The sequence below is a fragment of the Meles meles genome, chromosome 1 (genome assembly GCF_922984935.1).
Source record: "Meles meles chromosome 1, mMelMel3.1 paternal haplotype, whole genome shotgun sequence".
NCBI classification, from domain to species: Eukaryota; Metazoa; Chordata; class Mammalia; order Carnivora; family Mustelidae; genus Meles; species Meles meles.
This window is the reverse complement of record NC_060066.1, coordinates 191,523,527-191,540,932: the sequence shown is the minus strand read 5'-3', so window position 1 is coordinate 191,540,932 and position 17,406 is coordinate 191,523,527. Positions and strand designations below refer to the sequence as shown.

Sequence of the window (17,406 nt, the reverse complement as noted above, 5' to 3'; positions counted from 1 at the left end):
CAGTGATAGTTTTAGAATCTTGTGAATATACTAAAAACCTCCAAATTGTACACTCTCTTTTCATTGTAGCATTATTACTGTTGTTTTATTATTGAGCTATAACTGACATATAACATTATATTAGTTTTGGGTGTGTGACATAATGATTCAATATTTGTATATAGCGTAACACGATCACCAAAATGAGTCTAGGTAACATCTGTGAACTGTATACTTTAAATTGGTGACTTTTATGGCATATGAACTACATATCAGTAATAATGATGATGGTGATGATGGTGATGATGGTGATGACGAAATCCAGCCCTGCCCTCTGAGCTGAGGCCCCCGGAAGGCCCACCTCACCTGAGAAACTCCCCAGCATGGTCACAGTGTTGTCTGCACCATCAAACACCTCCAGAGAGTCCCAGTTTTGTTCTGTGACAAAACTGATGACTTGAATCTGGGAAGGCAGAGGGATTGAACTGTTGGTTAGGCAGCCTGTGTCCATCTATGTCCCTCCTTCCCCTCTTCTCCATTCATGTAGTTAATTTCAGTACTTAGCACCCACTCTAGGACTGGCATTGTGCTAGGTGCTTCCAATAAAAATGAAATACTGTCCCTATCCCCTCCCACCAGGACCTCATATGCCCAGTGGGGAAGACAGATGTAAAATGAAGGGTCATAAGACAGTGGGGTACTTTGTCAGGCAGAGAATGGGGAAAGGGAATTTCAGGAAGTGGGACTACTTCAGTCTAAATGGACCCCTCCTCATCTCTCACATGTTCCTTGGGTTCCCCACCTTCCTGCCTGGATGACATCAGACATCCCGCAGTGAGAGTCCAGGAACCCACCCCTGGTCCTGCTTGTTGCCTCTCTGGTGGCCTTGCTGCCATAACCAGTTCCAGGACCTTCTCCACTTGACTCTTACCACTGGGGGAACAGTTTGGTCCCCATTATTCTCCTGTAACTTGGGCTTCAGGTGTGACACCGAGGTGTATGCCTGGGGCTTCTCCATGCCTCATCTGCTCGCTTTCCCTCTCCTGCAATGTCCCCTTTTCTATTCCCCATCATCTTGAGAAAAGAACCCTTTAAGGCGTCAGAAAAATACCTTCTATGACTCTTCCTCAGTCTCTGTATTTCTTTCAGTCCAGGCCCATTTCCTCTTCTGGCTTTCCCTGATGGCCCGAGCTGCTGCCACCCCTTCTCTTTCCTGAGGTACCTGGCTCTCTCTCTCCACACCCCCTAAAGCTTCTGGGCCTCGAGCTGCTGTGTTTCTCTGCTTGTGGACCTCACCTCCACATCTGGCCTGAGGGGCAGGGACAGGGCTGAAATGTCTCTTCCGGGCCACCTGCCACATTGAGGCCTCCTCTAGCCCCTACCTGGATACCAGCACCTTCGGGAACCATGATCTTCCACACACAGTTGAGGCTGTTGAGGTAGGGCTCTGGGAAGCCAGGGGACAGGATGGTGCCCCTGCGCTCCGTGAGGTTGCCTCCACATGGCACTGGGAAGGAGGCAGTTCTGGTTAGAGGTTTCTTCAGCTTATTTTTAGGTCCCCTAAGGGATCCTCCCCCAACACTCCTCCCAGGACCCCCCAGCCTCTCTTGCTGGCTGTTGGTTTCTCCCATAGGCCCCTATTCCTGCTCCTTCCATGGCTCCTGTCCCTACAATCCTCCTTCCCATGCATCCGGCTCCCAGCCATCCCAGCTCCACCCCCTCACTGTCTCTACACCCAACCCCCAGGACTAGTGATTTGGCCTGAATAGGACACCCTACTTAAGTTATGCTGGTGAGCAGGGGCTGCTGTTGGGTCTCCCTGGCCACCCCCTCCCCAGAGTCCCGGTTGTCCAAGTACTCACCCACACAGGTGGGCGCTGATACATTCCACTGGGCCAAGGCCCCGGGAACAGGGAGGCACTCAATTTCTGGGGATCCCTGCAGGGCATAGCCGGAGTTGCAATCGAAGCGGACGATGGCCCCCACGGAGAAGTCACTGCCCAGCCTCTTGCCATAGCGCGGTTCCGGCACAGAGCTGCACTGTGTGGCGCTGGTTCGGGGTACCGCTGCAGGGGACAAGGGCACTGAGGGGCAGGCCTCATCCCTCTGGAAACTGGCCCAGGGATGGACACACAATGGTACTAGAGCTGAGACCATCTGGATGAGACCCTGAGAGGCTCTGGGCACTTTCTCCCAGGACAGAGGTAGGGGTTTTCCAGAACAAGGCCCATTTTACTGAAATATAGTTACAGCACAGTTTCTGGAAACCATAGGAGGCAGATTTTAGACCCAGTTGTGTTTGGTGGCTCCTCCATAATGCCCTTTAACTATCAGGGGCCCACGTCCCCTTACAGGGAGAATGACCTTTCTTTTTCCCTTTGTCCTGCCTCTGGCCTCTTTCCCCAGGTGCCTTAAGACTCTGTCTGGGGCTCTACTCTCATGGCCTGAAAGTATGCTTTAATCCAGGCCCCAGATATGGCATGCCTCTGTGGCAGGGGAATGCAGCTCCTCCTGGGTAGTGGGATGAATGGGACATGCCTAGAATGGGCCCTAAAGAAGCAGGCATGCTTCTGGACAAGCAGAGGTTGGGGCCTGCCGATGAAAGCCAGGGCACTTTAAGACTTTGCCTTTCAAGACCAGTGAGGAAGGGAACAGAACAAACATTGATCACCTGCTCAGTGCCAACTACTCTGGGAACTCTCTTAATTCCATCAGTGAGGTAACATGCTTACCCTCATCTCATAGGTGAGCAAACTGGGGCTCTGAGGAGTGGAGAGGCTGGTGCCCGGTTAGAAAGTGGCAGAGCTGGGATTCAAAGCCATGTCCACCTTGATTCCAAGTCTGTGTTTTCCACAGACTTTTACTGTGCTTTGCAGAGAAAACCAAACATGGGAGAAAGCCTAGGTATGAGCCAACGTCCTAATACCAATGGGACTGTGCCAGACAATGGGGAAAGGAGAGGGCAGGAGTCAGCTTCCCATGTCTGATTTCTTCCTCGTTTGACATGGAGTTTGGTCCAAGAATTGTTTGTTGGGCAAATGGGTACCTAAATTCATCTGAATTTCAAGGAACGGCCTTAAAAATCAGTAGCTGCCCTCCAGCACCCTAAGACTAAGGCCCAGACTAAGGGTCAAACATTCCCATTCCTTTGGTCAGGGAGTCACTAAAGAGCCGAGATTGCCTTCACAACTCTCACAGCTACTTCCTGCATACCTTGGTAGACAAAGTGGAAACCTCTGGCTGGTACTTGGCCTTTGGCACTGAACTTAATGAGAACTTGATTGGAGGTGGCCAGGGGCAGCGATTCTCCTGCCGAGATAAGGGGCGAGGAGGAGAGGAAGACAGTGAGTCCATCAGTCGGCCCAGAAGATCCTGGCCAGGAAGGAGGGGCTGGCCATACCCCCCACAGAATTTCTTTCCATATCCCAAGTTTTCCTGAAATACAACCTTCCATTTTTACTGTTCAAGATTTGCAGAAGGTTTTAGCATCCATGGTCTTACCTTGACCCATGTTCATTGCAAGGTTGGCATGACAAAAGTTCAGTGACCCGTTTAATAGGTCAAGAGAGAGGATCAGAAAGATTAAATGACCTTCCCAGAAAGGAGAAAGTTTCTAGAACATATGTTGACATACAAGGATGGGAAGAATGGCTGTTACCAAACTGACTGGTGGTTTTTACTTGGAAAATGGACATTAAAAAGAAATATGACACCAGCTTCTGGGAAGGAGGGTAATGTGAATATGTGAGAGTAACTGGCCTTTCCCAGATGCTGTAAAATGATAGATAACCACAACAATTGTATAATTTATTGCTTACACTAGGACATTGTGAGAGCCAATGGGTGTGTTATTAATTGGTACAACCAAGTGAAAGCTGGGACTGTCACAAGCAAAGCAAGATGTATTGCCACCCAACTGAAAACATACAAATTGGGGAAAATCTACATGGGTGTAGGATGCCTTTATATCAGAAGATAAAGTTCTAGCTTCTCCTTGATGTGGTACAGATGGACAGAAGTAAAGATAATACCAACTGGACTGACAGCTGTGAAGTGTTGTCCTGTTTATTGTCACTCTCTTGAGCTGGCTGCGGGACTATGGCTTGGCAGTGGAACAGCTGCTCTGTATGTGGCCCCATACAGCCTTAGGAATCCCTGAGATAGCCCCTGCCCACTCCCCCACCCGCACCATCAGAAGGGAAGCTGAGGTTGCAGACAGCCAAGCTAGGTCCCCACTGTCGTGAAGGTGGGAGTTGGGACCAGCCAAGGAGCCACTGGGAAACACATTTGGGGTCCAACCAGTGCTTCCAGAAAGCCCATGTGATGCTACTGGCCACAGAGAGCAGAGAATTTTATATAGCACACTATTTACATGTGACCCAGATGGCTGAGCCTGGCTAGGAGTCATTGCCCCAGATAATTTCTGGATGCCAAAGCAAAAAGAAAACTCATGAAGCAAAAGCCTCTCTTTATTATCACCACTGTCCTGGCTCTTTAACAGATGTGAGTAGAACAAAACTCCACTCTTCCATCCTCCCATCCTCTGGCCTGATATGTGGATTAGGACTCCTATGTTCTCTCATGAACCCATTTCAACTTCCAACCCTGGATGAACACAGACCTCCCTCTCCATGGATAAGCACATAGTAAAATCCCTGGACAAAAGACAAGCTCCCAAAGTTTTAAGGGTGAAGACAACCTAAAATCAAAGCAACTATTTTTATGTGAACTACAAAAAAGAACAAGGAAAAAATCTCAGAAGATTTTCAATTGTGGTTGTCATGAGATTAGATCTCATACTGCATCTGTAAAGTCAGAGAGGACAGGTATGCCAAAGAAAGTTCTGAGATCAATAAAGCCTGCAAAACTGAGAAGCACTAGTACATGGTGGCTGTATTCTGTAGAAATTGAACAAAGAAGTGGAGATTAAATTTGGGAAATTCTTCCATAATCCACAGGAAAAGGATAAAGAAATGAAAATAATGATAGAAACCAAAAGTGACATGGAAGATAGATCAAAGGAACTCAATATGCATATATTAAGAATTCTAGAGAGAGAGAAGACAGGAGAAATGGAAGGACAAGAAATGGTTTGAGAAGAAGATAACTTTCCTAAGCTTAAGAAAGACTTGAGCCTCAGACTAAAATTGTTCTCAAAGTGCCAGATGTAATTAATGAAAAGAGATTTCCACTGCAACATATCCTAGTGGGCTTTTAAATTTTAAATACAAAACACAAAAATATAAAAAGGCATCCAGAGAGAAAAGAATGGGTTACCTACAAGGATAAAGGATCAGATTGGAGTCCACTTTTGTGACATTAAATGTTGGAATGAAGTGGAACAGCAGCTGCGGTTTTCAAAGAAGCTTGTGACCCGTAATTTGATTTACAATCAAGTTGTCATTTATATGATACATCAAAGGGAAGATGTACTCATACATGCAAGGTGACAGAAAGTACTGCAGTGATGAGGCTGCTAAAAAATAAATGAATGGAAATAGGGAAATCAGAAACTCAGGGATAAAGCCAATGAAGAAAATATAGTTAAATCAAAATAATTATTGTCAATGAGAAAGCAAAACTAAATGTAAATGTAAACACTTGTTCTTGGAGATTATTTACAAATAATTACTAATAACATTAATATGAAAGTCTAAATATACATGAGAAAAACCTTGGAATTTAGAGATGGGTCAGATATGAATGAAAAAGCAAGGAAGCAAAAGCAAAACAAAAGAAAGAAAAACCCACAAAGAACAGAACCAGATGACAGGTATCAGACCAAATGTAAAATAAGTAAGAAAACATCCTCTTTAAAGAAAAGGACTCTCAGAGAAAATGAGGAAAGATCTATCAGGTGAGCACAGATACAAAAATGGTTGGAAACACAAGAAGACAACAAAATATCACAGTTGTAGTGGGATCTTTAAATGCACAACATTCTCAGTCACTGATATATCAAATAGAAAAACAAAATGAAAATTGTTGAGTAGTGGTCCTCAAACTTCTCTTCCCCCCCTCAATACTCCTTAGGGACTGGGGCACACCATTCCCATCACCTCATCAGTGTTTCTTCAAACAAGGAATAACAGATGATTTGAGAATATTGATATTTATACCTATAGGTTCTATCTACCTACCTATCCATCCATCCATCCATCCATCCATGATATTTATTTCTTTCTATCCATTGGTCTTTTACATCTGTTTCTGTACCTGTATCTATACCCACATTTATATATACAGGTCCTAAATGTATCTCTCTTTCTCTCTCTGCCTATGTCTATATTTCTATAACTAAGCTCATATCTCTATCTATCTTAAAAATCAAGAGATTTTGAAAAAGCATCCTACCCAAAGAGATCCTGACTTACATTCCTGGCTGGGTGTGCATATGTGGGGTGTTAATACCAAAAACTCATTTCATTGAGAACCACTGATAGAATGGAATTGAATAATAAAATTGAGTAAGATTGGTCTAATGGCTATTACAAAGCTAATTTAATCCTAACAATAGCTCTAGGAGTCAGAGGTTTTCCTCTCAGCATTTTACATTGAGGGAACAGCAACTAGAGGGGTCAAGCTCTGACCCCTGCAGGCATCTAGCTGGCAGTGGGGAGAGCTGAGATTAGGGGCCAGGCAGTGAGTGCTGGGCCTGGGCTCCCAGTCTCTCTGTGGCTTCTCAGTATTGCAGAGAACACAGTCTCTTCTAGATACTTAAGGAATTTTTAAAAAAGTGTCTTTGGCTACTGAGCAGACCTCATTTCATCCCCAGAGCAGAAATGATTCAGGCTATATTCTTTCACCATGTGGCAATAAAACGAGAAATTAACACAAATGTTTAAATGTAACAAGAACAAAACCCAAGTTCCTGGAGAAAGAGAAGAGGCAGGCTTGAATGACTTGGGTAAAAAGAGCAAAACAGGATGACAGATTATCTAGAAAGCACAGAGGAAGACAATAATACATGTCAATACTCATAGCATGAAGCTTGAACTAGAGGGGAGTGTACTGCTTAGAGGGGAGTGTACTGCTATCCATGCACTCCTCATTACACAAGGAAAGTAACAAAGCTCTTAGTTCAAGGGGTTAGCACAAGAAGAATAGCATAAACTGAAGAAAACAGGAGGAGAGTCATTATGAAATAAACCCAGAAGTTAATTAATTAAAAAATAACAAAATCCACAGAAGAACTGAAAAACAGAAGCAATAAAAAACACAAAGAAACAACACAAAACCTCTGGTCCTGATGGGCAAAGAGGGGCACTAGGAATATAGCCCTTGGTGCATAAAGGCAGGGTTTATAATTGCGAACATGAGATCCAACAGCATAAGAGTCTATGATATAACCTATGCTGCTGAATTTAAAGTAATTACAAAATGGGCTTTTTACTAAAATATAGAATATCCACATTGATATTGAGGTAATATACTTGAATAGTGCAATAACCATGGAAGAAAATAAAAAAGAAAAAACACTGAAAAGGAAGAGATAAAATAATGAGACAAATTTATTTGCACAAGATATTGCTTCTTGCCTTAAGGGCCCGGGAGAAATCAGTTGGCAGTGTTAGCATTATTACAGAGGGCTCATTGACTTTACAAAATGACTATACCAAAAATACCAGTCTTTTAATATAGTAGCAGAGCCCAGCAAGAAAATATAGCAGAAGGAAGAGAAGACCCATTCACAGCAGCAACAAAAACAACAACAAAGCTGCCATGAAATATTTAGGAGTGAAGATAACAGAAAAGAAATATGGCGGAAGTAAAAATTAGAGCCCCTTCCCCAAGGTTATGAAAGATACATCAATGGAGAGATATGTCATGTTCTTGGAAGGGAAGAGGGGTGGCTGCCATAAAGATGTGAATTCTACCTCAATGAATCAGTAGGTTTAATGGAAGTTCAATGGGAATTCTGATGTCAATTTTTTAAACTTGACAAGATATTTCTAGGAGTTATTTGGAGGCAAAAAGGAATAAGAACAGTTAATAAAAATTTCAAAAGAAAATGAGCTTGGGGACTTATAATATCCTATGTTTGAAATGATCATAATATTAAACATTTTCATAATCTTACATTAAACTTTTGGGCACTGACACATAAATAAACAGATACTTAAAGATATGGATAAAAACTCTAGAAACATATCCTTAACTTCATAAAAATTTAATAGATGTAAATCTGGCATTTTGAAAGTTTTGTTAGGACAACTGATCAACTAAATTTGAAAGAATATGGTTAGATTCCTCACTACAAATAACAAATCAAAATAAATTCCAAAGGTATTAAAGCAAAACAAACTGAAAAGAAGCAAAAGAAAACACAGAATATTTACTTAATCAGCATAAAAGTAAAGGAGAAAACTGTAAAAGAGAACATTGATAGATCTGATATCATGGGAAATTTAAATGGTCTGACATTAAAACACACCCTGAAGAAAATTAAATGGCAAATGATAAACTGCAAGGGAAGGCTTTTTATAGCATATAATGTAGACACGAAGTTTTTATGGTATGTGATATGTATAGCTTGCAATAATATGGAGCTCTCCTAAGTCAATAAGAAGAAAAATGCTAATAGAAAAACCAACAGCAATTTACAATTAAATTCACAGACAAAAAATGCATGGGCCAATAATTACATTATAAAAAGGGTAACCCAGCTAGTAATAAAAAAAGGCAAACTAAGAAAAGAGATGCCATTTTCACTTTTCAAAATGATGATGTTTTATTTCCTCAATTAGCTAGTTTTTATGGAATAAAACATGCCCTCTTATTCATTGGTGGTGAACAAAGTGGCAAGAACTTTCTAGAGGATGTCTGACATTTTAGTATATCTCAAAATCTGGGATTTCTGAGAATTCCATCGAAACAACTGATTGGCTAAATTTGGAAGAATATAGTTAGGGTCCCATAAAAAGCCTTAAAAATCACACATACCCTTTAACTTGACAATTCTACTTGTAGATAATCTAAGGTAATTGTCAGAAATGTATTTAAAGACATATGCATAATACAGAGTTACTACTATTCATGAGAGTGAAAAATTAGAAACAATCTCAATGTTCGATAACAGGGAATTCATTACATAAGTTTTTTACATAAATTTTAAGTAACTATATGGTAGACTATTTTGCATAATTTAAAAATCCTGTTATAGAAGAAAATAATGACAAATGCTCACAATGAACATTTCAATAAAAATATGTATATTGTTTTATTCAATAAAATATACAAAAGATTAAATCTCAGTAGATATAAAGGCTGGTTCTTTCTGGGTGGTTTGTATTTTAATTCCCCATACAATTATTTTGTCTTGCCTCTAAGTTTTCTACATTGAAAACGCAGTATGCTTACGATTAGAGAAACATGTTGGGTCAAGAATAAATTAACAGGGGAACACTACACCACTTGGGGGCAGAGGTGTAGACACAGCTCTGGGTGAGGGTAGCTTCTGAAGCCCCCTTCCATGTTTGGGCTCCCAGGAGCTGACTGTCGTGTTGTAGAGACAGCACCAGCGCACGATAGACACAAAGCTGTGTGGTTACACCTGTGGCCAGGCTTATAGGGCCCGTTTCCCTTCAGCTGGCCCATGATGCCCTCAGCCCACCACCATCCCCAAAGCCAGCTTAGCCCTGGGTACCTGTGTGGGAGCCCGAGAGGGAGCTGAGGAGCCGGGAGTGCTGGCTGTGGCCATCATGCACCTCCACCACGTCGTTGAGGGCCGTGTGGAAGAAGGCGAACTGTCCAAACACCACTGTGGAGGAGACATGGTGTGGAAACCTCAGCATGGAATACTGGCTGCCATGTTGGGGGCAAGGAACCGGAGGTGTGGGGGCTACAGGCCAGGAGCAGGGAAGCCTTGGAGAAAGTTGTTGGCTCCAGGGGCTAACTGCTTGCTGAGGCTTTCTACTGCCTGATCAGCACACTGGCCAGACGCCAGGCACAGGGTTATGTGGAGGTGGAGAGCGCCACCTGGCATTCTCCCTCATGGGTCAAGGTAACAATGAAGATTGAACTCAATGGTCAGGGGTTGTGGAAGTGGTGCTGAGCTAACCCTATTCCTTTCTCAGATAGCAGTGGCAGCAACTCATCATGGACATGGAAGGGCTTTTGGCAATGCCCCCTCCCATTTTTCATATATCTCAGGAACCCTGTATTTTCCTTTATTTTTTCTTCAGGAATCCAGCTGACCAGGGCAGCCCTCGATGCAAGATCCTCCCCCCCCCTCCCCCAGTTAAGAGGAATAAGGGTGGTGACTAAGCAACTGCTCCGGGGGAGGGAGTAACTGTCTAAGGAATGGGCAAACATCTTTAGCTCATTTCCCTCTGGCCAAGCCAAGGGAAGAGGCAAAATGGCATTTATTAAGCACCTACTGTGTGCCGGACACTCACTAGAATGCACACTCTGTGAAAGCAGGAATATTTCCTATCCTCTTCACCTAAATCAGAACCCATTTTCAGGGCTCCAAAATGTGCTCTTCCTCTTGCTCCCCCCTTCAACCCCTATTACTCCTTTCTCTCCTCCCCTGGTTCTTGCCCTCAGATGCACCTGATGTACTGGGAGGCCAGTGTAGGTCTTGCAAAGAGCTGAATTGGAGCTGTGCCTGCTGTGGGGCCACTGACACAGCCCTTCTGGCAGTGACTGGCAGAAAGGAGGTGGCTGAGGAAAGCCCCTGTGATCACTGCCCTTCCACCAAGCAGCTCTCTGCATGGAGGTTTCAGCTCAGTGAAACTGACCAGCCTTGAGGTTGGTTCTTTTAAAGGCCTCAGCTCTTTATCATGGGAGGAATCCAAGTACAAACAGACCACTTATCGAGGATTGTCCTCCATGTGGCAGATTGGATTGGACAACTTTTAGGACTTTACTAATGGTGAACCTGCAGGTCAAAAGCTCCTGCCACTTAAGTATATTGGGGAGTGTGTGCCCATGTACCTAAGTGTACAGGTGCTGGGGTGGGAGTGGTCCACGATGGCTGGAGCTGTAGGTCAAGATGAGAGTGGGAGTTTATAGAGAGCAGGAAACATGTCTCGCTCATGTCTGTAGCAGAGTGCATGGACCCTGAAAGATGCTTCACAAATGCTTGGTGACATCAGGCCTTGCCCTACACCCATGCCAGCCTATCTCGGGAATCGGTGGCCAGCTCTCTGCAGGTTGCCCCGTCCGTCCCTCTCCTAGATGGTCAGGATGTATCAATGTCCTTTATCCCACCCAACACCAGTCCTCCTTAGAAATAGTTGTTACTCCTCCTACAAAGAGGTGATCCAGGGAGAAAGCATCCAGGTGGGTCACCTGATTGATCGCCCAGGTACAACCAGCCTGGTTGCCCCTTAGAACTTCCTGAATCCTCCAGGGATGGCAGGACTCTTTGATGTCCCCACTGTCAGGCGGCAAGTCTGGTTTCTTTTTGCCTGTATGTCTTGGAATCTGGAAGTTTTTCTGCTGTATCAGGACACTGGCCTGCTCCTCGCTTTTCTTGTTGGCCCTACCCATAGCTGCTGGACCAGGTTCCCAGTCTCAGATGGAACACTGGAGCCTGGTGGTTCCCAGCTCTGTCCCACTCCTTCCTTCTTCCTGCCCTTTGGCCACCCTCGCCTGGCTTCCCAATCAGCCTGGAACTGCAACCCCTCTATTGAGTCTTAGGCTGTGCTGGCTAGCCTCCGGTGTCCCTGCCTTCCCTCTGTCCTGGCCAGTTCCTCCCTAGCCGTATCCCCTGGTTCTGCTGGCCTCTCCAGGGCCCCTCCTCCCACGTGTGTCAGGAGTGTGCCTACAGTGTATCCTACTTCCACTTCATGGCATCTGCACCCACGTGGCCTGCATAAGAGACTATCTTTCCATTCCCATAATGGGAGTACATACAATTTAGAGTGGGATTGGGATACAACTGAGAAGGGCCAGAGACCCTGGAAGAGGTCCAAAAACATACAAACAGACATGCAACACCTCCATACCATAGTCCTTGGGCACGGTGACAAAATAGAGGCAGATCTGTCCACTGGTGTAGTTCTGGGGGTAGTTGGGAGATAAGACTACTCCATCTGAACCCACATACTGTCCCCCACAGGGGGCTGAAAGAGAAACCAGAGAGGGTCAGGTGACTTTGTAGACTTCTCGTCAACAGTTGTGCTCTGTTCTGCCCACCCCAGCCTGAGTCACTGGTCCTGGTGGCGCTGCCTGAGGGTTGCAGCCACTAGGGTGGAGGAAGGGAGTTCTGAAGACATCCCTGGCCGGCATGTGGCCCAACCCCCGCCCCCCCATGCCATCCAAGGCCCTCCAGGCCGTAAGTCAGATCTTGCCCTCTAACTAGTAATACTCTTATCAATCCCTAGAGGCACAGGGGCCTGGGATTGATCTTCTGCCCCTGGCTGAGGCTTCCCCCAGGCAGTTAGTGTCTCATGAGTAGAGAGCTGAAGATCCCAGAATAGCCCCACTGGGAGCAACATGCAACCCAGCCACCTTCTGTTCCCTTCCATGGTGCCCAGTTACACAAGGGGTGGCCCTGAGTGCCAGCTCCTCTCCCCTGAGCAAAGGGGCCTCCTTGCTTTCCAACTTGGATGGCCTCCAAGCTCTTGAAGTTCTGAGACTCTATCCCATGCCTCTTGCAAGGGCCCCGTGGCTGAGCCGGACCCCACTGGCCTTAGTTTTACACATCCGATCTCTCAGTGACTCTTCTTAGGCTCAGAAACATGTCCAGGTCACCTTTAAACTCCCATCTCCCTCATACGAGCTGGTGGCACGTCTGGGGGGGCCCCTGTGAGTGGGGGTGGGAACACTGTGATCTGAGAGTGAGGGCATGTTGATAGGGACTGTACAGCTGGTGAATTACCAGCCTCTCTCATTCACAGTGTACACAAGGGGCCCACTCAGAGGGCCATTTCTCACCCCTCCCTTCCCCCAGCCAATAGCCCCCTCTGCCGCTGGCATGCTCTCAGTCCCTCCAACTCCTTCCCGTCCCCATTCCGCCACCTGTGCACACTGGTCGGGGGTTGTTCCATGTGGGCTTCCCATCAGGTCCCAGGACACAGCTGAGGGTAGAGGCACCCTGAACCTCATAGCCCCCGTGGCAGTAGTAGGTGATGGAGGAGCCCAGCTTCAGGTCAGACCCCACTCGTGTGCCATTCTTGATGGAACCAGGATCAAAACATGATTCCCGTGGGTTTTCTAGAAAGAAGAAACACACACACACACAGACACACACACATGACTCATTAGTGACCTAAGTCCATCGTGCACCCAAGAAAAGACTCTGACTCGAATTAGCCACAGAGCATAAGGAGATTTGGGATTGGTGGTCCTTCCTTTAGGTTTGAAAACTTCTCTAAATCTACGGTTGGATGTCATCCTGGAGAATGAAATTTTCCTTCTTCTCCCACATTCTTGCTCTGACCCACCAAGGAACGAGTCACAGCCAAACACTGGGGGCCTTTTGTCATTCCTTGACTCACTCCTCTCAAGGGAGGCTGCCTTCTGTCATATCCATACCTGGGAGGGACTTCTGAGTGCATGGGTGCCAATACTTAGATTTAGGAAGGAAGTAGGAAACCCCACTTCAAGCCCTCGGCTTTCTAGGTTTAAATAGTTTTCCAGTATTGTGCACTGAGGTATTGGGTGCTTGCTAGTTTATTAAAACAGTAGTGTTTTTCCACTTGATTTTCATTGCATATATGTCTTCCCAATTAGGAATTCCATGAGGTGCCTAACAGACCCCTACTCTGCCCCTCTACGCTGAATGAGACTGAACTTGGTGCTGCTTGAGCAGTTGAATGCACTAGTTGGGACCCCACATCTCTGGAGAAGGGTACTCTGCAGACTCCCTCACCATTAGCTGGAAATCCTGAGCAGATCCTGGGTGCCAGTGTTCACATGCACCCATTGCTCCTTTTCCTCATCCAAAAGACCGCTTGTCCAAAGACCATTGGTGGTGTCATGGCTGGGCAATGTCAGGACACAGCTGAGGCTGGGCAGGGTGAGGGACATGCCACTGGATGTCAGGGCTCCATTTGGCTCCTGGAGGCTACCCTACAGGGAGGTCTGGAGATTGGGGTTCACAAAAAGTTGCCGGCAGCCCTTACAGGAGGACTCAGAAGTTCAAATAGCAGATTTTAGAAGAAAGAGCCAGAATAGAAGGGATCAGAGTTCAGAGATGAATATCTGAGGAATTTTGCTGAGGGTGTCCTTGTCACTTGGGCATCTTTTAGGCCACATTTCTGAGGCAGCCACTGCTTGGGGGTGCTGCTCAGCTGCCAGTCAGCTCACTGACTGATGGGATGGGGCTCTGAGAGTCCAGGGTCCTGCCAAGTCCGGCTGCTCTTGCACTGGAGCCCTTATGATGGTCCTGCTCTTTGTCTTTGCTGATAGCTAAGGGTGCAGTAGTCCCAGATATGCTATTGCATTTAAATTCAGCTGGGACTCAGAAAATGGTCCCTCGTCTAGCAGACGACCCCTCAGTGGCTTCCTTATGCACCCTGCTGTGTCACCTTTAACACCTCATCAAATCTGGCTTCTCTTGAAGCACACTGGCTCTGGCCAGAATACAACTGGCCATTGGGTGATCCATCTGCGAATCACAGAGACACAAGGAACTGTCACCATCTTATATTTCATCTGTCCTTTTAACAAGTGACAGCAGGTCAAACCTAATTTGAAGTTCCAAGAAATTAGGTAACTTGGGACTAGGTTGACACAGCTTATAAGGGGGTGATGACTAGCTGTGGCCCCAGTATCCATTTCCCCTCTTTGTCCTTAAATAATAGAAACCAGATTTTATCCAGAGTACCAAGATGCCAGCTAAAATCCATACATTCTGACCTCCAAGCAGCTACATCCGGCCAAAGAGATGCGAACACAATTAAGTCAGAGAGTTTCCTGTCCCACTCAGAGTATAAGCCCAAATCCTTACAGGCCTACAAGCCCTGCACCTTCTATCTCTAATCCCCATCCCTCTATGATCTCGATCTCAACGTCTATCATCCCTTTGCTAACTTTGCTTCAACCACATTAGCCTCTGTGCATGGAATATTCCTCCATCCAAATGTTCTCACTCTATCTCATCTCTTTCTGAGTCTTCTTCTCAGAGATACTTCCTTGACCAGCTACTTAAATTTTTGATATTCCTCTCCCCACCACTCTCAGTCACCTTTCTCTGTACTGGCATCAATACTATCTCATGTACTATATATTTACCCAGTTTTTTTCTATCTCTCTACAAGAGAATGTAGGTTCCATGAAGCCGTTATCCAGTTTTATCTACTGTTCTAGTCCGGTGTCTGGTACATGGTAGGCACTCAATAAATATTTCTTAAATGAATAAATTTGGGACTTCTAGAAAGACTGCTTAAGAGAAAGTGACTCAGCTGAGAGAATGATCATTGGCCCTTCATTCCTTCTTTCCTCTGAACTCAGTCTGAACTCAGTCTGAACTCAGACATGATGGCTGGAACTCCAGTCACCATCTTGGATCCTGAGATAGCCATGACTATGGGAGCCATGTCTCAGCATGGTAGGACAGAAAGACAAGAGCAGTGGGGATGGGAGTCATCTCATCATCCCAGGATGACAATCTCTAAATTTCTTTTATGGGAAGGAAAACAAACTTTTACCTCATAGAAGAGGCTGTGATTTTGGGTAACAGCTGGCACGGCTGTCCCAGAACTTCACACCATCAGAAAGTCCTTTCTTCCCTTCTCTGTATGGCAAAACTCCTATAATTTTTAATGCCACTGTCTTTTTTTTTTTAAATTAATTTATTTATTTTTATTTGCTTATTTACAGCATAACAGTGTTCATTGTTTTGGCATCACACCCAGTGCTCCATGCAGTACGTGCCCTCCCTATTACCCACCACCTGGTTCCTCAACCTCCCACCCCACCCCACCCCCTCCCGCCGCCCCTTCATAACCCTCTGGTTGTTTTTCAGAGTCCATAGTCTCTCATGGTTCATCTCCCCTTCCAGTTTCCCTCAACTCCCTCTCCTCTCCATCTCCCCATGTCCTCCATGTTATTTGTTATGCTCCACAAATAAGTGAGACCATATGATACTTGACTCTCTCTGCTTGACTTATTTCGCTCAGCATAATTTCTTCCAGTCCTGTCCATGTTGCTACAAAAGTTGGGTATTCGTCCTTTCTGATGGAGGCATAATACTCCATTGTGTATATGGACCACATCTTCCTTATCCATTCATCCGTTGAAGGGCATCTTGGTTCTTTCCACAGTTTGGCGACCGTAGCCATTGCTGCAATAAACATTGGGGTACAAATGGCCCTTCTTTTCACTACATCTGTATCTTTGCGGTAAATACCCAGCAGTGCAATTGCAGGGTCATAGGGAAGCTCTATTTTTAATTTCTTCAGGAATCTCCACACTGTTCTCCAAAGTGGCTGCACTAACTTGCATTCCCACCAACAATGTAAGAGGGTTCCCCTTTCTCCACATCCTCTCCAGCACACGTTGTTTCCTGTCTTGCTAATTTTGGCCATTCTAACTGGTGTTAGGTGGTATCTCAATGTTGTTTTAATTTGAATCTCCCTGATGGCTAGTGATGATGAACATTTTTTCATGTGTCTGATAGCCATTTGTATGTCTTCGTTGGAGAAGTGTCTATTCATATCTTCTGCCCATTTTTTGATATGATTATCTGTTTTGTGTGTGTTGAGTTTGAGAAGTTCTTTGTAGATCCTGGATATCAACCTTTTGTCTGTACTGTCATTTACAAATATCTTCTCCCATTCCGTGGGTTGCCAAAGATTCTCAACAAGATCCTAGCAAACAGGATCCAGCAGCACATTAAAAAGATTATCCACCATGACCAGGTGGGATTCATCTCTGGGTTGCAAGGTTGGTTCAACATTCGCAAATCAATCAGTGTGATAGAACACATCAATAAGAGAAGAGAGAAGAACCATATGGTCCTCTCAATTGATGCAGAAAAAGCATTTGACAAAATCCAGCATCCGTTCCTGATGAAAACGCTTCAAAGTATAGGGATAGAGGGAACATTCCTCAGCTTCATAAAATCTATCTATGAAAGACCCACAGCAAATATCATCCTCAATGGGAAAAAGCTTGCAGCCTTCCCATTGAGATCAGGAACACGACAAGGATGCCCACTCTCACCACTCTTGTTCAACATAGTATTAGAAGTTCTAGCAACGGCAATCAGACAACAAAGAGAAATAAAAGGTATCCAAATTGGCAAGGAAGAAGTCAAACTCTCTCTCTTCGCAGATGACATGATTCTTTATATGGAAAACCCCAAAGACTCCACCCCCAAACTACTAGAACTCATACAGCAATTCAGTAACGTGGCAGGATACAAAGTCAATGTACAGAAATCAGTGGCTTTCTTATACACTAACAATGAAAATACAGAAAGGGAAATTAGAGAATCGATTCCATTTACTATAGCACCAAGAACCATAAGAT

The 17,406-nt window shown here is 45.1% G+C and overlaps 1 protein-coding gene across 1 annotated transcript in view; it reads right to left on the bottom strand.

The window, feature by feature from the left end:
• The window catches only part of LOC123926444 (CUB and sushi domain-containing protein 2-like), a 596,474-nt gene that overhangs the window by 95,191 nt on the left and 483,877 nt on the right, over positions 1-17,406 (bottom strand). The window contains exons 30-36 of the mRNA XM_045980312.1: positions 12,949-13,143; positions 11,934-12,050; positions 9,626-9,739; positions 3,193-3,288; positions 1,842-2,045; positions 1,362-1,486; positions 346-442 (exon numbers count right to left, since the gene is read on the bottom strand). Coding sequence (XP_045836268.1) covers positions 346-442; positions 1,362-1,486; positions 1,842-2,045; positions 3,193-3,288; positions 9,626-9,739; positions 11,934-12,050; positions 12,949-13,143 — 948 coding nt within the window. The remainder of the gene's footprint in view (positions 1-345; positions 443-1,361; positions 1,487-1,841; positions 2,046-3,192; positions 3,289-9,625; positions 9,740-11,933; positions 12,051-12,948; positions 13,144-17,406) is intronic.